The 21,251-nt window shown below is 44.4% G+C and overlaps 1 protein-coding gene across 1 annotated transcript; it reads left to right on the top strand.

Moving 5' to 3' along the window:
* Nucleotides 1-2,065: 2,065 nt before the first annotated feature.
* On the top strand, nucleotides 2,066-5,136 carry LOC123156917 (26S proteasome regulatory subunit 8 homolog A). Its single transcript, XM_044575111.1, has 8 exons — nucleotides 2,066-2,400; nucleotides 2,882-2,979; nucleotides 3,108-3,332; nucleotides 3,409-3,471; nucleotides 3,558-3,721; nucleotides 3,871-4,126; nucleotides 4,209-4,319; nucleotides 4,677-5,136. Exons 1-8 carry the CDS (start codon nucleotides 2,187-2,189, stop codon nucleotides 4,815-4,817), a joined length of 1,272 nt encoding a protein of 423 aa, XP_044431046.1. The 5' UTR covers nucleotides 2,066-2,186; the 3' UTR covers nucleotides 4,818-5,136.
* Nucleotides 5,137-21,251: the final 16,115 nt, after the last annotated feature.

Here is a 21,251-nt window from a genome sequence, read left to right as displayed (position 1 = left end):
CGCCTAAGCCAAAGGCGCTGCATAGTAGTGTGCGACGCCCAGCTGTCGGGCGCCACACGAAAGGGTCAGCAGAGCGAAATTTTTAAGCAGGTCAGTTTGTGATTTGATTTGGGACTCAGGTCAAATATGTGATTTCTGCCGCCCTTTTAAATGAGGCTAAAAGCATGTTGATCACTAGAGGTTTTAATGTCTAAGCATAATTCATTATTTCATACTTCCCCAAATTCGACTTTTCACTCAAGGAGTTTGTACTTCTCATTTTCGTCGGTAAGGATGCTCTTGATCTTCTTAATGGTAGTTGTGCTTGCTCATCATGTCCATAATCATACAAAACATGGTGAGCTTCTTTCCTTCGAGGGAACCCGTAGTTTTGCACGTCTATCAAACAATGCGTCATTTATACCATTTTCATCATAATCATCCTTCGCATCATGATACTTATCACTATAAGTATTAGGGATGAATAGAGGGGATAGTTTACCCTAGGAATTACCTTGACCTTGCCTGAATAGACATGTTGCTCCTCGGCATCCATGATCACCTTGGCCATCAAAAAGGTTGTGGGTGTTGCCCTCGTAGTCCTTCATGCAGTTCTATGTGACAACATCACCAATCTTATTAACGAGTGTCAATGTGCTTCGAGAATCTTGGGCTACACTAGCACATCCACGCACCCCGCTTGGGACCAGGGACAAATGCGACCATCCTCGTTTATAGCCTAGCATCAATTTCAGCTTCTCGTTTAAGTTTTTGTCTGGCTAGCGCTTTAGCCAGTTCCTCATAGGAAAATAACTTATCATCGTCATCCCGATGGTAAGAAAACTTGCGCCAGAGGATCCAAAAGCACAGGATCCCCATCCCGACTCATCTCTTTCTAGGGCGGTTAAGCCACAAGAATAGAGCACGGGGCTTGGGTACCAATGAAAAGGATCGAGATGGACCTAGAGGGGGTGAATATGTACAATTATAAATTTTAATTATCAGTTAACAATTTTAGGCAATATGTGAAGTATGAAAGTGACCCTGGCAATTGCAAAGGGAGTCTAATCAAACAACAACTAGTAGCAAGACAAGCAGACACAATATGATATAATGAGTAAAGCAAGGCACAAGTAAGACGGTAGGGTTAGGGTCAGGAATAACCAAACTCCGGAGACAAGGATGCATCCCAATGTTAACTTCGTTGGAAGGAAGCTAGTCACTGTTGGAGGGGAGGATGTTACCACGAAGGCACACCAACACCACGTAGACTCACCCTATTCTCCTTGAGACACCACCACGAAGGCGATTCTCAACCTTTAGCGGTAGACCTTGAGGGGGCCTCCAAACATTCACAAACTTTATGGGATGAACCACAACAAATCGATTCCTCGCCGAAGCACTCCTACCGCCTAGGAGTCCCCGACCTCCATGAGTAAGAGGATGCACCACAAAATGAAGGGGGAGGGGTAAACTTTGCATTGGTGAGTATGTAAATCGGGCACTTCTCCCTCGCTTCTTAAAAAGATCAAGAGTTTTGGGTGGCTAGGGAGGGAGATCTACAAAGTAATCGAGTTCTGAAAACGAGAGAGAGAGAGAGAGAGAAAATGGTGTCGACAAGTTTTTCGTGGAGAAGAAGAAGACTATTATAAGTGCGCTTTAAAACGAAATGTTATGCACAGACTCGGTGTGGCCCGGAAGTTCCGGGTCAGGTTTCGGGCAGGTTCCGGACTAGCCACGAAGATTGTGCACTCGCTCAAATGTTTTTCTTGATGATGATGTTATATTAGTTTGGCTGGACTTTATTTGGTACACTTATTAGTTGTTATTCCCTATGTAAAGAAATACAAGAGGGTTTAGCTCATTGAAAATGTATTTTAAATGCTCTTATAATTTTTTTACGGAGGGAGTAAATTATTTGTTTTTTTTGTGTTGTTTATGTGGTGCGGAAGAGGGGTACAGTACAAAGTGCGGGTCAAACCGCGGCTGCTACGATCTGTTTGGCACGTGTCCGTCCCCAAACGGAACCCTTCTCGCACCGACTCCGAACCGAGCCCGGGGCGATCGACTCGTCATATACGGCACGCCCGTCCAGCCCCGAGAAGCAGAAGCGAAGCGAACCAAACGTGCCGGAAAAGAAGCTCCCCTCGAACCCGAGCAGACTCGAGCCAACCCCAGAGCGGCGGAGCAGACGAGGGGGAATCCCGATGGCGGCGGTGGCGATGGACATCGCGAAGCCCTCGGCGCTGCCGGCGAGCGTCGACGACCCGTCGGCGGCGTCGGCCAAGGGCAGGGCCGGCGGCGGGGAGGGGCTGCGCCAGTACTACCTGCAGCACATCCACGACCTGCAGCTCCAGATCCGGACCAAGACGCACAACCTCAACCGCCTCGAGGCCCAGCGCAACGACCTCAACTCTCGAGGTACGCGCCGCCCCGATCCCCAATCTCCGCCTGCTGTTCATAGTCCGCGCAACCCTAGTTCCGCCATGCGCGCGCGCGTGTGTGTGTTACGCCAGAAAGACGATCCGCTGCTGCGTCACATCGTTTGATTGCGATTTGCTTGATCCAATTGTGCCCTGGGCCTCTACTTCCGAGCTTCAACCATGCTTGATCCGATGACGTGTAGATAGTCTCTCCGATTTTAGGCTTGTTTTGGTGTGGTGGGGCTAGCTGTTCACGCGTCCCACTTATGCGTCATGTGCGTGACTGGTGGAAAGTTTGTTCTTTTAGTGTGTATAGTCCTCACATGTCTTTAGTTAATTGAAATTCAACAGCTTTTGGGGTATTGAATTTTGTTAAATTAGAATATGGAATGCTTCTGAGACATTGAATTTTGTTTGATTATAATGTGTAATCTCTTGTGCTGACAATTTAAATGCTCATCATAATTTTGGTATTGCAGTTAGAATGCTTCGGGAAGAGTTGCAGCTTCTTCAAGAACCGGGCTCATATGTTGGCGAGGTTGTGAAGGTTATGGGCAAGTCAAAGGTTCTAGTCAAGGTACATCTTGTTTCACTGTTACTTCTTTCATGCTATGCTTGTGTACATCATGTTTTGCTTTAAGTGGGAGCTCTGAGTTCCAGTCATCCTTCTTTACTGTCATTAAATGGTTAAGTGCAATCTCTCAGGTTCATCCAGAAGGCAAATATGTTGTAGATCTTGATAAAAGTATTGATATTACAAAGATAACCCCTTCAACAAGAGTTGCTCTTCGGAACGACAGCTACATGCTTCACCTTATCCTGCCCAGCAAAGTCGATCCACTGGTTAATCTTATGAAGGTGGAGAAGGTTCCTGACTCTACCTATGATATGATTGGTGGTCTTGACCAGCAAATTAAAGAGATCAAGGAGGTTCGTAAATATATTCAGTGCATAGTACATTTGTTGTATCAGTAGTAGCACTCTGGCTTAACAACTTGATTTTCAGGTGATTGAGCTTCCCATCAAGCATCCTGAGCTGTTTGAGAGTCTTGGAATTGCCCAACCAAAGGTTTGAGTTTGTGTGCCAATTTGCATTCTATTTGGCATTGATCCAGCCAGTTATTCAGTGGTAAATAATTATCCTTGCTTTTTCAGGGTGTCCTTCTTTACGGGCCTCCAGGTACAGGGAAAACATTACTTGCTCGTGCAGTTGCTCATCACACGGACTGCACCTTCATCAGGGTGTCAGGGTCTGAGTTGGTTCAGAAGTATATTGGAGAGGGTTCCCGGATGGTTCGTGAACTCTTTGTGATGGCTAGGTAAACATTATCCGTCGGTGTTGCATTCAAATTATTACTATTTACCTGTCAGATTCCTGTTTCAGGAAACCATTTCAGTCAGATTTTGGAATGGTTCCCTATAGAAGTATTTATACCAGAGGCTAACACATTTGGTCTGAATTTGATAGGGAGCATGCACCATCCATTATATTTATGGATGAAATAGACTCTATTGGATCTGCTAGAATGGAGTCGGGATCCGGCAACGGTGATAGCGAGGTTCAGCGTACAATGCTTGAGCTTCTGAACCAACTTGATGGTTTTGAAGCATCGAACAAAATTAAGGTTCTTATGGCAACAAATAGGATAGACATATTGGATCAAGCTCTTCTGAGGCCTGGTCGTATCGATAGGAAGATCGAATTTCCAAATCCTAATGCAGATGTAAGTGATGCAGTACTCACCATAATTAAGTTAAGATTGCTTGCTCATATCAATGCTAACGCTGAATTATCTATTCTTTCAGTCCCGTGGTGATATTTTGAAGATTCATTCAAGAAAAATGAACTTGATGCGTGGCATTGATCTGAAAAAAATTGCTGAGAAGATGAACGGTGCATCAGGAGCAGAGCTAAAGGTATGTATTGTCGCCATTGTAGGAAGCATTTCAATTTTTTTAATACATTTGTCTGGATAAACTGAAAAAATATTCTGAATTTTAACAATGCTAATAAGTTACCATGTAGACGATACAAAACATCTATAATCTGCTGCAGATAATGTCCCATGTAACTTATGTAGAAATCCAGGCCCAGCTACTGTTTTTATACCATGCTAAAATACTATCAACTCAGAACCTGGTCCTGGTAGCAAGTACAATTAAGTTTTTCCCATTAAGGTCTTGACTTTACCAACGTATTGGCCGGTATAATGTCTCAAGTAGTGTGCATCAAGCCATACATCATGAGTCTAACTCACTTTGATCTATCATCAGGCGGTCTGCACAGAAGCTGGAATGTTTGCCCTCCGCGAGAGAAGGGTGCACGTCACCCAGGAGGATTTCGAGATGGCCGTGGCGAAGGTGATGAAGAAGGATACCGAGAAGAACATGTCACTGCGGAAGCTATGGAAGTGAGGCCCTCGTTTTAGCATCTCAGCTTTTGCCGGCATGTATCGGTGGTTTAAACTTATAGCGGCACATTTGCCAGATGAGCTGCGGGTTTCATGAACCGCGTCGACAACTGTAACTTGCAGTGCCTTGCAGCTGCCTCTTCAGGGTTAAATTTCTTTATTGGGTTATTATGAGATGGGAACCGTTCGTTTGCTTGTAATGTATGTTGCTTTGTCGACTAGATTGGTTAGCCTTGCTGTGCTGAGAACGGTGACCGCAATGGTGTGTTGTTTTACTTGAATGTTGCAAATGTTATTTCTAGAGAAGCCATTCTTCATTGTTCTCTTTTGTCCATCCAAAGGAAAATAAGAGAAAAGAACTCAAATGAGTGCAATATACTGTATGAGTTAAGTATGGTACTGGCCGCTCCTCACCTCGGCCTTTGTCTTATTTTCAATCGTGAAAGAATATAGAAGCATGGTGATTACATGCTCTTGTGATGCAAGTGCATGGTGAGTGCACCACAGCGTTAGCTAAAACGGGACCAAGTGAGGTTTCCATTTGTGTTTTCGTAATATCTGATTTCACACTTATCTTCCAGCGGTGTATTTGCAAATTCGATAGAGATTTCAGGTTCTTCGAGTTCTTCTGCACATGTTGCTATGCACCGTGTCATTATTTACTGAGCTCCCTAAGCTGTTATATCTGCAACTTCTACTGGATTTGTGGTGCAAACTGGCATAGTCTGTCAGCGATCCAAACTGTCATCCTGGATTAGGACTTCTGTGGGAGCAATTTGATTTTGTTCTACGTGTGAAATGGAGCAATTTGAATTTCCTCTACATGTGAAATGATGAAATAAGCCAGGAAAAGTGAAAGTACATGCAAAGATGCCGGTGGTGCTACCAGCAAAATTACACGATGATCTTCTGTACATATATATTGTGCTGGTGTCAAGACTGTAAGTATACCTGGCCATGGGATACCCGGCCCGACTGACCCGACCCGGTCTTGCCTGTGGGCTGGGCTTGGGCCTAGGTTTTGAGCCTGAAGGTCAGGCCGGGCTGGGCCCGCCATATTTATGATTTAGGCTGGCCATAGTGGGAGTAACATAAGTAGTATCATGCACTTGAGAGTCGCAAAAATGCTTATGTGGCAGGCCATTAAAGAAGAGAGATGGTTAGAGTAACATAGATAGATACCGTAACATAATAAATGTGATGCTACTATGTGTCATGCATGGCAATAAATGAGACCACCTATGATACTAATCTATAATACTATGCACTATAAAGGTAGTAACATAGACTAGTAACATATGCATGTTACTAGTCTAAGTTACTCCCCACTATGACCAGCCTTACTAAAGAGGCCTGGCCCAAGGCCTGACGGGCTTTTTCGTTGATGGGCCAAGCTTGGGCCTGGATTCTAGGCCTAGTGGCCGGCTGTAGTTTTTTTTTTTGTTTCGGGCTTGGTTAGGCCCAGCCCGGCCCGACGGATGGCCAGATATAACTGCAAGTGCATGTCTGATTTATGAGTGCCACCTGAATGTTGTTTTTTAATAGCATGGGTGCATGCTCCCAATAAAAACAAGGTGTTTAATGTTTAGTTCGAGTGTGCAGTTATTGACTGATCAGCAGACTAAATCATGGCCATAGGTCAGGTGCTAGATGTGGATTCCCTTATTTTGTAACAAGATGAGTTTCGTAAGTTTGATTGTTTTTATTATCCACTTGAATCGTAATGTTATGTTACAAGGGTTATTTATGAGAAGTCACAGTTATTTAAGGTAGGCAAGCCTGTATGCGATTTTTTCACGAAGCTTAACTCATTTTTATTTTGGAAGTGCTTTTAATTTGTTGATTTACTCCCTCAGTTCCTAAATATTTGTCTTTCTAGATATTTTCACAAGTGACTACATACAAAACAAAATGAGTGAATCCATACTTTAAAATATGTCTACATACATCCGTTTGTGGTAGTCATTTAAAATGTCTCGAAAGACAAATATTTAGAAACGGGGGGAGTACATGCTAGTATTAGCATGATCCGCTCACTTTGCTGGTGTGAATTTGAATGCTATGGTTGTCCCTTTGCATTTTCATCTTGTGAAATTTGAATGCTATGGTCGCCCCGCGCGTCCCGGCTTGGCTCGCCTTGCAGCCCCTCCACCTCGCCGCGCCACCCTGCCTACATCGCCTCGCCGCCCCGCTCACCTCGCCCTGCCGCCAGTCCCATCCGCCCGCCTCTTTGCACCAGCCGCCCACCCGCCTCTTTGAATTATTATGTGTGTCCAAGATACTATTATTTCAGTTATTATGTTGATAGAAATAGGAACTTCTTCGTTGATGAGCATCATTAGATGCTCTAGGTCTTCATAAGCAAGCAACTTAGATGCACACTCCACTAGTCCATAGAGAGTTTTCTTATATTCATATCCCTGTTAACGATCAAAGTTAACGGGAACCCTGATCTAGACCCTCCACGGGAATTTTAGAGGTAAGAGATGAAACTGACATGTGGGCCCCACATGTTATCCATCAAAGTTAATAGAATTGACTTATTCAGGCTTGACGAGTGGGCCCAGACTGTCATAAACGGTTTTAAATGAGCCAAATCAGACACTTTTCTGGCTTGTTAGTTTTTCTTGCCAAAAAGAGTCCAAAAGTGATAGTTTTGGTCATTTTTCTTAAAGTGGTAGTTTTGTGTCAAGGTTGGTCGTAATGTGGTAGTTTTTTTTGTTAAGTACTATGTTTTCAGAAATCTCGTGGAAACAAAGCTAACTATAGAGACTAGTCATAAACCCAATCTTTTCAAAAAAAAGGTCATAAACCCAAATGATGTATCGAGAGATAAATCATTTTGAAGTTTTATCAGGAATAACATTTAAAACGTTGACGTCGTTGCTTTTTTTCATCTCTGCATTCATGTTGTGGTGCTATATTGCTAGCACACCGAAGCATATGTGTTTATTCCATCTTACTTGATTGAAAAAAAATAGATAGCTGTTTCAGAACAGATTCCATCTTACTTGATTGAAAATTAGATAGCTGTTTCAAAACAAAACCCATCTTACCTCACTGAAAAATTAGATAGTTGATTCAAAACAAATATCTCTCTCGAAGGGCCATTGGCCGATCTTTATTAGATAGAAAAGGGAGTACAGCATGGACAATCTAGGAAGCTTAGACTGAACACAGATATTACAAAACAGCCCTGCGCAGGGCCTGCCTCCCAAAAACAGGAGCGTCCCAGCAACAACTACGATCACAAAACAACCCAGATGCAGGCCGGCCTCTCAAGACAGGAACACTCCAACAACTAGGTTGCCAGATCAACGATGCATCCGGCGGCCCTCCACATGGTCACATCTTCTACTACCCGCTCCAAGACGCCGGACGTCGAGCATGCCACCTGATCAAAGATCCTGGAATTTCTTTCTTTCCATATCCTCCAATGCATCAAGATCACCACCGTGTCAAAATTCCTTCGAAAGTGCTTGGGTATGGCCGCCCTAGCCTGCAACCACCACTCCCGGGTGGAGGAAAAGGTGTTCTCAGGAATAAGGAAGTCGGCTCCGGTCCAGGATCTGAAGCGCGCCCAAAGTTGTTGTGTAAAGCTGCAGTGTAGAAACAGGTGGGTGCAGTCTTCAGGCGCCTGAAGACACAAGGGGCAGGTTCCGTTGGATGGCCAATTCCTTTTCTGCAGGTTGTCAGCCGTAAGGCAACGACGGTGCACCACCAGCCACATGAAGAATTTGCCACGGGGAGGTGCCTTGGATTTCCAAATAGGCTTGTAGCAATCGAAGCGTACGTTGCCCAGGAAAAACATCCGGTATGCACTTCGGACAGAAAACTGCTGGTCTTCCATCAGGAGCCACCGCGGCGTGTCTCTTGCTTGCAGATGCAACATAGTGGCGTGTGCGATATCCCAGACCATGAGGTACTGGGCTATGGCAGGGAGAGAAAGCCCGCCCGCAATGTCTTGAACCCAAGCCTGCCCGGTCAGTGCCTCCTTTACAGATCGCCCCCTGTCCTTGACAAAGGAGTAGAGTTGAGGTGCAGTTTGAGCAATTGAGCAGCCGGTGTCTAGCCACTTATCAGTCCAGAACTTGGCTACCTCTCCTGACCCGAGCGTGATGCGGCAGGCCGCATTGAAGATTGCATGGACCTCCTTCTCTGTGGCATCAGGAAGACCATGCCACGGCCTCTCCTCCGTACTCCAACGTAACCAAGGCCATCTGCAGCGCAGAGCGAACCCAAACCATTTGAGATTCAATACACCCAATCCTCTGAATTCCCGCGGCTTGCACACCCTGGTCCAAGGCATAAGGCAATGGCCACCACTAATCTCCTCCTCCCCCTCCCAAATAAATCCACGGTAGCGGCGATTGATCGCCTTAATTGCCCATGCCGGCAGTGGGAGCGCTGCCATGAGGTGCATGGGCAGCGCCATTAGGATCGATGAAGTGAGTGCGAGCTGGCCTGCCATTGCCAACATCTTCGGTTTCCAACCCTTCATCTTGCTAGAGAGCTTATCAATCATTGGTAGCAGCTTGTGTCGCTTGAGCCTGTATATTGACAGAGGGATACTGAGGTATGGGATGGGAAAATCTTGTTGCCTGCAGTGGAAGTGTCCAGCTACCTCAGCAGCTTGCACCTCATCACATCGTATGCAAGTGATGGTGCTCTTATGCATAATGATCCGAAGCCTGGACGCCTCTCCAAAAATCTGCAGTAAGGTTGATATGAGCAGGAGATCATTACGGTCAGGCTTGAAAAACAGAACCGCGTCATTGGCAAAAATAGATGCGCGAGGCACCCCTCTGTTGCAGCCAAGGTCGGAGAGTAGATGGCGCTGTCTTGCCCATTCCAACATGCCGTGAATGGATTCCATAGCCAGAATGAATAAAGCCGGAGAAATGGGGTCGCCCTGGCGGACGCCTTGGCCGAGGGCGAAGGGTGGACCAAGTTCGCCGTTGATGAGCACTGATGTGGACGCAGTGGATAGCAGCCCGCATATCCAGGAGCGCCACCTCCAACCGAAACCCCGACCAGACATCACCTCCAGAAGAAATTCCCATGATAGTGTATCAAAGGCCTTGGATATGTTAATTTTCATAAGCACCGAAGAGCAGCGCCGTCGGTGCAGCCACCTCGCTTTGTTCCTCACAAACTTGAAATTCTCATGGATATTGCGGCTGGTCACAAAAGCACTTTGGGCTTTCGAAATCAGACTTGGCAGAAGCGGAGCCAGACGGGTAGCGAGGACCTTGGCAAATATCTTGGCTGCCCCATGAATCAGGTTAATGGGTCTAAAGTCACCAATCTCCAGCGAATTCGCTTTCTTGGGCAGGAGGGTGAGGATCGAGGTGTTGAGTCCTCCAAAGGAGTAGAAACGGCCGTCATGCAGAGCCTTCATCACCGCCATCAGATCATAGGCTATAATGTCCCAGCATGATTTGAAGAACATCCCTGAAAAACCGTCCGGCCCTGGTGCCCTGTTAGGAGGCATCTCCATGACAACACGTTTCACCTCGTCGATCGTGAACTCCGATTCTAGCTTGTCGGCCATCTCTGGTGACAGCATCTTCAAGCCCAACTCCTCCAGACGCAGGCAGGCTCTTGTATAGTTCTGATCCGGTGCACCCATCAGCCTACAAAAGAACTCCCTGACCATGCTCAATTGTAAGTGCATCTAGTGCCCCTTAGTGATTTTGGTGCATTGAAGACTTATAGGTTAAGGGACTGATGCGTTTGTGAGTGTACACAGGTCTATAAGTCTATGAGGACTTTGATATTTACAGAGGAAGTCGACCCCTAAAAATGAAGTTCTTCGACTGAAGACCTTGATATTCTGAAGACTTTCTGAAGACTTTGAAAGTGAAGAAATTGGTGTGACCTTGAAGACTTGATATTCATTTGTGGAACTTGAAGCGTGAAGACTTTTGTTTTCGTAGTTTCATTTTCTCTTTCTTGAGTCATAGAAAACACCGTACTGTTAAAGGGGGTCGAGGAAATACTAAGGAAAAATTTCCATGTGATGCTCAACTCAAAATCCTACACCTACCAATCCCTTCGAGTGAAGCCATTGGAAATCTCATACAGTTCAGTCAATCTCTTCAGTGACAGAGACGCAGTTCTTCTGGTCACTGAGGACTTTGCTCTGACTGAGGAGTTAGGAATTCGCCAGTGCGAATTGCCTACACAGTGAGGAACATGATAGCCCTGAGGAACTTGAAAGTCAAATTTCCGACCGTTGCCGTGCTGCGCGCCGGCCGTCCCAAAATATCTTATCCACCTAACGGTCATATCATTGAAGGGCATTTATGTCTTATCATGTCGGGCTGCTCCCTAGGCTATAAATAGCTGCCCCCTACAACCACTAGTTGGTTGGCTGCTCCGAGAGAACTTGACACTTGTCATTTGAGAGCAACCCATCCTCCGAGGACTTTGAGCGAAAATCATCAAGTGAGGAAAACACAAAACCAAACCCCTACAAACCCAAAGTGATTGAGCATCACTGAAGAAATTGATCCTGCGTGGATCCGACGCTTGTTACCTTTGAAGACTGTGCTTCTTCCAGACGGTTAGGCGTCACGGTCTAGAGCATCCAAGAGGAATTGTGGATCGCCGAGTGACCAAGTCTGTGAAGGTTTGGAAGTCGCCTGAAGACTTACCACGAGTGATTGGACGAGGTCTGCGTGGCCTTAGTTCAAGGAGAATATGGTGAGGACTGGGTGTCCTGAGCTGCGGCTCAGCGACTGGGTGTCCGGGACTGGGTGTCCTCGAGTTTAAATACTCAGCCGCTCCAACCAGACGTACAACTGAGACAACAGTTGGAACTGGTCTACCAAATCATTGTCATCACCAACTAACTGGTTCTATTTCCTCAACCCTTTCATTTCCTCATTACTGTGTTGAATGTTTGTTCATATCTGTGTTTGAAGACTTTGACTGAAGACTTTCTCAATTTCCTCAGTTCAATTTCTTCAGTCTGTTTGTCTTCATCTTGTGTTATCCTGTGATTACGCTTTCTGTACTCTGTGCTAGTCTTCATTTCATCATGATGACCATGCTTGTATTCTGTTCTGAGTACTTATTCCGCTGCTAGTAGTTTTTCAGTAAGGAATTTCCTCATCGGCAAATTCCTCAGTGAAGAATTCATAAAAATCGTCTATTCACCCCCCCTCTAGTTGATATAACGCACTTTCAATTGGTATCAGAGCAAGGTACTCCCTTGTTCTGTGTGATTTTGGTTTAACCGCCTGGAGTTTTAGTTATGTCGACCGCAGGTATGATCAAGGTCTCGGCTGGGTGTCCTACCTTTGATGGGACGGACTACCCCTACTGGAAAAACAAGATGCGAATGCATCTTGAGGCAATTGACAACGATCTCTGGTATGTTGTGGAAAATGGTGTTCCCTCTGTCTCACTCTCACTAAACGCTACCGATGTGAAGAGATTCAAGTAACTCGATTCTCAAGCGAAGAACATCATATGTGGCCATCTGAGCAAAGGACAGTATGGAAGAGTGAGTGCTTTGGAAACTGCTAAGCTTATCTGGGATAGGCTGTCCAAAGTGAATGAAGGAGTCTCAACTCAGCGTGACTCTCGAGTTGATGTTCTTCGGAATCTCTTCAACCGCTTCAAAAGACTCGACAATGAAAATGTCCAACAAACCTTTGACCGCCTCACTGACATCTCAAATGAGCTTCAAGCCCTCGGTGCCACTGACATCACTGACCATGAAGTGGTGAAGAAACTGTTGAGATCGCTTGATTCCTCATTTGATACTCTAGGACTGATGATACAAGAACGTGCTGACTACAAGTCTCTTGATCCTGCCGATATCCTCGAAAGGCTAAATACTCACGAGTTCTAGCTTGCTGAAAAGAGAGATCTACATGGTTCGAGCTATGGCAAACCACGTGCCCTGAAGGCCAAGGCAGTGTCTGACTCTGAATGTGAGGATTCTGGTAGTAGCCTTGGTGATCCTGAAGAATTGAGCCAGGAGCTAGCACTGCTCGTGAAGAAATTCCAGAAGTTCTCAAGACGTGGTCGCTTTGGAAAATCCTCAAGAAGCAGTGATTCTTCATCAAGTGACTATAAGAGAAGGCTGTGCCACAAATGCAAGAAGCCTGTTCACTATATTCAAGATTGTCCTCAGTGGGAAAAGGAAATGAAGAAGAACAAATACAAGGATTACAGTTCTGATGATGCGAAGAAGAAGAAGAAATCGTTAAAATCTTCGTCATCAAAATCCTCGAAGTCTTCATCTCACAAGAAGAGCAGCTCCAAGAAGGCTCGGGCATTCATTGGCAAGGAAATAGACTCTGAAGCTGAATCTGAGGAAAATGATGAAGAGGAGGCGTCTGAAGAATCTGAATCTGGTGTGGCGAGTATGGCCTTCGCTACTGCCTTTGTCAGCAAGTCCATCTTCAACACTGAAGAAACTGACCCCACCGACAAGCCTGATGAAGATAATGATGGCTACGCTCCCACCTATTGCTTCATGGCGAAAGGTGCAAAGGTACTCAAATACAACTCCTCTGAATCTAGTGAAAATGAATCTGATGAGGATCTCAAGCCCAGCTACTCTAAACTTGCTAAGATTGCTGTAAAACAACAACGGGCTTTTGAGAAGGTTCAAAACATGCTAGACAAAAGTGATGATATGTTGGGTGAAGAAATGGATCGCACTAAAGCCCTGACTAAAAATCTTTAGAGACTTCAGTCTAGGTTTGATAACCTTCAAAGTCATCATAACACTCTCTTATCTGATCATGAGAAACTTTCTTATGAATTTCTTCAAGAAAAGCAAGATCACGAGAAGCTTTCTTCTGAATCTCTTCAAAGAAAGGAAGATCTTGAAAAGCTAAGAGTGTGTTATGAAGATCTTCAGAAGGAGCGCGATTCATTACTAGCTCAACAAATCAGCGCTTCTCAGGAAGAATTTGTTCCTCCATGCTTAAAGTGCATTGAACGTGAATCTGCTAATTCTTCACCTGAATGTTCAAATGCTTCAACTGTTACAAATTCTTCATCTGCCTCTGCTATCACTAATTCCTTATCTGAGGACATTGCTAGTATCACTGACAATGCAGGGCTGAAGGAATTGTACATGGCAGGCATGTACAAAAGCCTCAAAGGGCATCAGACTCTTTGTGATGTGCTTAAAAAGCAGATCCTCAACAGAAACCCTAGAAAAGAGGGTATTGCCTTTGAGAGGAAACTCAATGCTGATGAAACATATTGGAAGCCTGAGCAGTACCCCAAAACCTCATGGGTTGCTGCAAAGGGACCTCCAGTTGATCCATCTAACTTATCTGGCTTTACATGTGAATCTCCTCATTCTTCTGATGAGTCATTTGACTCCAACTATAAACTGTTCAAAAATCAGAATGGTGAAGTATTTGCTAGATATGTTGGCACTAACTGCAGGAACGGTTCCCCTATGAAGAAAATCTGGGTTCCCAAAAGTTATGTTGAAAGTCTTCAGGTGAATGTCCTCATGACACCACCTGTGAAGAACAGGAACCCCAGATCAAATTCTCCATATGGACCAAATTCTTCATATGGATCCAAGTCCTCATACGGACCAAATTCCTCACGTGGATCAAATTCCTCAAAAGGATCAAAGTCCTCATATGATTATCATCGTGCTAACAACTCTGTCTCGCAGGGTAGAGCTAAAGGCTATGAATATGTGCATTATTCTTCAAACCATTATGTTCATAAGTCCTCGAAGAATTTCTCTGCTTATTCATATGCTTACCCTAACCCCTCTTATGTGAAACGAAATGGTTTGGCCTCTATGCCACCATTCTCGTATGGTGCTCGCAGAGTGATGAACTCTTTGCCACCCCTTCAGATGTGGGTGGTGAAGAAAAAGAACTAATCTCTTCTGCAGGGTCAGGTCTCCAGACGTGCTTTAACGTCTGAAGAATTTGCTGGGGACCTGACAAAATTGCCTGAAAGGATGCAGGCGAATCATGATGAAATGAACCTTCATTTCACACGTCCTCATATTGATATATCTGTTTACTGCTTGATGAAATTCATCTGATGAAATTGATGTCATATTCTTCACTGATGAAGCATATGAGATTGTAAGCTACACTAATTCATCTGCAGGATGATCAACCCAAAACTACTGAGTGGGTCCTCGATAGTGGATGTACGAATCATATGACTGGTGACAAGAATCTATTGATGGATGCTCCCTTATCACCGTCACCTCTGAAGCATATCATCTTTGCTGACAAAGGCAAAAGTCAGGTATTGGGTCTTGGTAAGGTTGCAATCTCTAAGGATAAACACATGGACAAAGTCATGCTTGTTGAGTCCTTAGGATACAATCTCATGTAAGTCTCAATGCTTTGTGATCTTGATATGGTTGTTGTCTTTGGCAAGTATCGCTGTGTTGTGATTATGGAAGCTGACAATCCCAAAGTCTTCGAAGGCTTTAGGAGAGGAGACCTGTACATTGTTGATTTCTCTACAGGACCACAACCAGCCGTGTGTCTACTTGCAAAAGCTTCAGAAGGCTGGCTATGGCATCGACGACTTGGTCACGCAGGCATGAGGAATTTGAACACGCTTGCAAAGAAGAAGCATGTCATTGGCATTGAGAATGTCAATTTCCTCAAGGATCACTTATGCGGAGCCTGTGAAGCAGGAAAAATGACCAAGGCCAAGCATCCAGCGAAGACTATCATGACCACTACTCATCCATTCGAATTGCTTCATATGAACCTCTTCGGACCTAATCATTACTCAGCAGTCACTAATGATGCATCTCTCTATGGTTTTGTCATTGTTGATGATTACTCTCGATATACATGGGTACACATTGTTACTTACAAACATGAAGTGCAGGAAGTCTTCAAACGATTTTCCTCGAGGGCTTCAACCAACTTTGGTGTGAAGATCAAGCACATCAGAAGTGACAATGGAACCGAGTTCAAGAATTCCGGTCTTGATGCCTATCTTGATGAACTTGGTATTACTCATGAGTTGTCTGCTCCCTATACTCCTCAGCAAAATGGCGTCGTGGAGCGCAAGAACAGAACTCTTGTTGAGATGGCTTGCACTATGCTTGATGAATACAAAATGCCTCAGCGTTTTTGGATTGATGCAATTGATACTGCGTGCCACATCATCAACAGAGTATATCTTCACAAATTCTTCAAGAAGACGGCCTATGAACTCCTCACTGACAAGAAACCCAATGTGAGTTATTTCAAAGTCTTCGGTGCTAAATGTTGGATTAGAGATCCTCACCACAATTCTAAATTTGCACCGAAAGCACATGAAGGTTTTATGCTTGGTTACGGAAAGGACTCGCACACCTACAGAGTCTTCAACATTGTTCTTCACAAGATTGTTGACACTGTAGATGTGCGGTTCGATGAAACTAATGGCTCGCAAAGAGAGCACCTACCTTCTGTGTTAGATGAACCAGCACCTAAGGATTCCATCAAGTTCAAGGCAACTGAGGATGTCATTCCTACTGAAGAATCTGCTGAAGAATTCATTCCAGTTCATGAAGAATGTCGAGCTAATGCACCTGAAGAAAACGGTGCTGAAGAAAATGCTGATCAAATTCCTCAGCGACAACCAGCTCATCCTCGTGTTGCAAAAGAAGTGCAAGTGGAGAAGATCATCGATGACATTAGCGCACCAGGTCCTCTCACACGCTCAAAAGCTTCACATTTATCTAACTTTTGTGGGCACTATGCTTTTGTCTCTATCACAGAGCCCACTAAGGTAGATGAAGCATTTCTGGAGCCGGATTGGATTCAGGCTATGCAAGAAGAATTACATCAGTTCGAGCTTAACAATGTCTGGGAACTGGTCAATCGCCCAGATCCTCGCAAGCATAATATCATTGGCACAAAGTGGATCTACCGCAACAAGCAAGATGAAAATGGCCTTGTGGTGAGGAACAAGGCACGACTAGTATCTCAAGGCTACACACAGGTTGAAGGAATTGATTTCGATGAAACTTTTGCACCTGTTGCTAGACTTGAGGCTATTCGCATATTACTTGCTTATGCTAACCATCATGATATCATCTTATATCAAATGGATGTGAAAAGTGCATTCCTCAATGGTAAGCTTGAGGAAGAAGTATATGTTGCTCAACCCCCAAGTTTTGAAGATCCAAAGAATCCTGATAAAGTCTTCAGACTTAATAAGGCCCTCTATGGCCTCAAGCAAGCCCCTCGGGCGTGGTATGATACATTGAAGGAATTCTTCATGAAGAATGGCTTCACACCCAGTTCACTCGACCCTACTCTCTTTACTAAATCTTATGATGGTGAATTGTTTGTGTGCCAAATGTATGTTGATGATATTATCTTTGGCTGTACTGACCAACGTTATAGTGATGAATTTGCCTATATGATGAGTGAAGAATATCAAATGTCTATGATGGGAGAGTTGAAATTCTTCTTAGGTCTTCAAATTCGTCAGCAGCGCAATGGCATATTCATATCTCAGGAGAAATACCTCAAAGATGTACTGAGAAAATTCGGCATGCAAGATTGCAAAGGCGTCAAAATTCCTATGCCCACAAATGGCCATCTATGCACTGATGAAAATGGTATTGACTTCGATCACAAGGTATACCGCTCCATGATTGGTTCTTTATTGTACTTATGTGCATCTAGGCTAGATATAATGCTTAGTTTTTGCATGTGTGCCCGATTTCAAGCTGCACCAAAGGAATCACACCATAAGGCTGTGAAGCATATTCTTCGATATCTAGCTCACACACCAACACTAGGATTATGGTACCCCAAGGGCTCTGCTTTTGATCTCATTGGATATTCTGACTCTGACTATGCTGGTGATCGTGTGGACCGCAAGTCAACATCTGGCACTTGTCATTTCCTCGGACGATCTTTGGTCTGTTGGCCCTCGAAGAAACAGAATTGCATATCACTATCTACTGCTGAAGCTGAATACATTGCTGCTGGCTCTTGCTGTGCTCAACTGCTTTGGATGAAGCAAACCCTCAAGGACTATGGCATCAACGTGAAGAATGTGCCTCTCCTCTGCGACAATGAGAGTGCCATCAAGATTGCTCACAACCCAGTTCAGCACTCGAAGACAAAGCACATTCAAATTCGTCATCATTTTCTTCGTGATCATGTGTTGAAGGGCGACATCTCCATCGAGCACGTGAAGACTGAAGAACAACTAGCTGATATCTTCACTAAGCCCTTGGATGAGAAGAGATTTAGCAAGTTGCGGTGTGAGCTAAATATCTTAGAATCTTCGAATGTTCTTTGAAAAGGACACACATCCTAACACTTATGCAAAATTGATGACTTAGATGTGCAACACATGAAGAAACGTTTTTCTTTAATCAATGAAGAATAACATTCTAAGTGTGAAGAAATTAATGAAGAATTTGATTCTCAGAACCCTACGACAATTGTACGTGGTGTCTGAAATCATCATTCTTATACGGTGGGTCACGCCACCACAAAAGTTGAAAATCTTCAATTTGAGTTTTTCCTCACTTTTTGAAATTCTTCAGTTTTTCAAATTCTTCAACTTTGCAAAATCTTCACTGGATCCGTCGTTTTTCTTCATTGGCTATATATATATATATATATATATATATATATATATATATATATATATATATATATATATATATATATATATATATATATATATATATATATATATATATATATATATATATATGAGTTTATGTCCTCTACAACATTCACTTATAGCTATTTCTTCAAGTTGCTTTTTCTGCTAAGTGAATGTGATCGGACCCTTCCCCCTCTATGCTATACTCAACCCAATCTATTCACAAATTCTTCATGTGCATTCTATTTGAAACTCGTTCAAAGTCTTCACTGTGTCCTTGTCAGCTGAAGAAATTGCAAACGAAACTTTAAAACAAATCTTATCCAGATTTTCGGTTTTACCGCTCAAACCGTTCCGCATCCCACGATGCATTATTTTATTCACCCATGATCTTACACGATCTCAACTACACAGTACGTGGGTGACACATGTCGCGTGAAGGAGAAAGGGCAGGGGCATGTTTGTCCCAAAATCTTCGGGCGAACAGTTTTTCACCGTGACTATAAATACCCCTCTCCCCTTCCTTACTTCATTTACTCCGCTCGACCGCTGTCTCTCGCTCGAGCTCCTCAAACCCTAGCGCCGCCGCTACTCCATCGTTGCCGGTGAGGAAGAGCTTCGCTGCCTCGACCTCATCGCCGTCGTACTCGCGCCGGTTGTGGAAATCTTCACTTCGCCGCCGCCGTAGCTGTCTCCCTCTGCCAAGTTAGGGTGTGGGAGATCTAACCTGACGAACTTCATGCCTGTTCTTATTAGTTCGTCGTGTTCTTCACTTCGGGTAATTAAAAGTTACTTTTATTACTCTCTTTGATTCTCAAGCTTTCCTGAAAATCTTCAAAGGTGTTTATTCTTCAAATCTTCACACATATGAACACCTCACACATTGTATGTTCTTGATCCATTTCTCTAAGCAATCATTTTCTTCAAGATTCCTCAATTGTGTGGATCTTCGATCTGTACAACTCTGGAACCTAAAACAAAGAGCGCTTAGTGAAATTCCTCAAGGTTCATCTGGTCAAATTCCTCAAAACTTGTCTTTTCGAAAAAAACCTTCTGAGAACACATATGACCTCTCCAAATTCCTCGCACCTATACTCTATTCACATGTACTCATGTCAGCTGCTGAATCACTAGGTTCTCATCAACTTAACTCATTTGCAGCGTTCCTCGAAGAAAAATTGCATACTTCTTCAGAGTGTTCTATTGTCCAAATTCCTCATCCGAAGAATATGGCTGAAGGTAAGAGACCGCAGAAAGGAGGAAAGAAGCCTGAGGTCATGACTGCTTTGGAGATCCCTGATGACATTTATAAGGACTATTGCACACCTGATGAAGCCAAATTCGGCAAAGAAAACAAGAATCAGCGCAAAGTGCGCATATAGAGGATTGAACGGAGATGGGCAAGAGAATGGGGGGAGTACAGATATGTTACTCCAAAGTATATGAAGAAATTCGCCCTCAATCCTCCATGCCCAAGAGCTCCATTGGCACCTGGCCAAGTAGCTGATCCCACCAGTATCAAAAGTGGTGAGGACTTTCCTGAAGAATGGGCTAAGCGCCAAGCCAAATTGGCAAGACAAGCCAAGGAGGCTGTGAAGAAATTCAATGAGGATTCTGCCGCTGCTGCTGCAACTGAGGCCTCGGTCAAGCCGAGGAAATCCATGCCAAAGAAGCCTGCTCGTAAGCCAAGTGCTTCACCAACAGCGCCCTCACGGCCAAGTTCCTCAGCTATGCCCTCACGGCAAATTCCTCAGACTGCTACTGCTCCATCAAAGTCCTCAGCTCCTGTGCATCTGGCTACATGTCAAAGGACTATGGGTTTCTCGATTGCCTCTAGTGTCTCAGCAAGTTCCTCAGCTGCACCAATGTCCTCATCAGGCCCCACACTGTTGAAGACTAAAGCAACAGCTGGACGCGGTCCTCGACCAAGTCCAAGGAAGAAACAGGTCGCATTCCATGTGCCTTCTGATGATGAACTTGCAGAAATCATCAAAGACAGACAGGTGAAGGCCGCTAGAGCCAAAGGCACATCTGTGCCACTGCTTTTGGATCCGAGGAAGATCCTCGATTACATTGATCTCTGGCACAAAGATCCAAACACCCCAATGCCTGATCTTCCTCTGACTCCTGGTCAAAGTCACATGCTGACCCATTTCATCACTCAAGAGAAATGGAAATTTGAAAAGGCAAGAGAGATCAAGAAAGCTCAATACAGAAAGGAGAAGCTCCTGAAGAAAAATGTTGTTAGAATGACACCTGAGGAACTTCTCCAAGCTCAGTCAGAAATTCAAGCCCTCAGCAAAGACTTTGATGACTACTATGCTGATTGGCAAGGAGCCAAAGTGAGATTCGTCGATCTGACGAAGAAATTCACGAATGTTGCAGCCCCATCGCAACAAGAAAATCTTCAGGCTGCAGACTCTGCTCAGCCTGCTGAAGAACATGCCAGCACCGCTGATGACTTTCAGCCTGCTGAAGAAAATACAAGTTCCAGGGCTGATGACTCCATTCCAGCCGCTGAAGAAATTGCCAGGGCATCCACTAGTGGTGCGCCTGAAGAAACTGAAGAGATCAGGGCAACTGTATCAGTTGTGCCTGAAGAAAATGAACCAGATTCCTCAGCTCCTCTCGCGCCTACACCAACTCCAATTCTTCCATCCGCCTATGAGGTGAAGAAGACCAAGGCCGCAGAGCGAGCTGCAGTGAAGAAAAGGAAGGCATCAGCTGCGTCAAATTCTTTGGCTGCGAAGAAAATGAAGCCAATGACCAACTCATTTGAAAATCCAATTGATGCTGTTCCAATTTCCTCCATGTCATCAAAGGAAATTATTCCTTTTGGAGA

The sequence above is a fragment of the Triticum aestivum genome, chromosome 7B (genome assembly GCF_018294505.1).
Source record: "Triticum aestivum cultivar Chinese Spring chromosome 7B, IWGSC CS RefSeq v2.1, whole genome shotgun sequence".
In the NCBI taxonomy this organism is placed as follows: domain Eukaryota; kingdom Viridiplantae; phylum Streptophyta; class Magnoliopsida; order Poales; family Poaceae; genus Triticum; species Triticum aestivum.
This window is presented reverse-complemented; position numbering and strand designations above follow the sequence as displayed.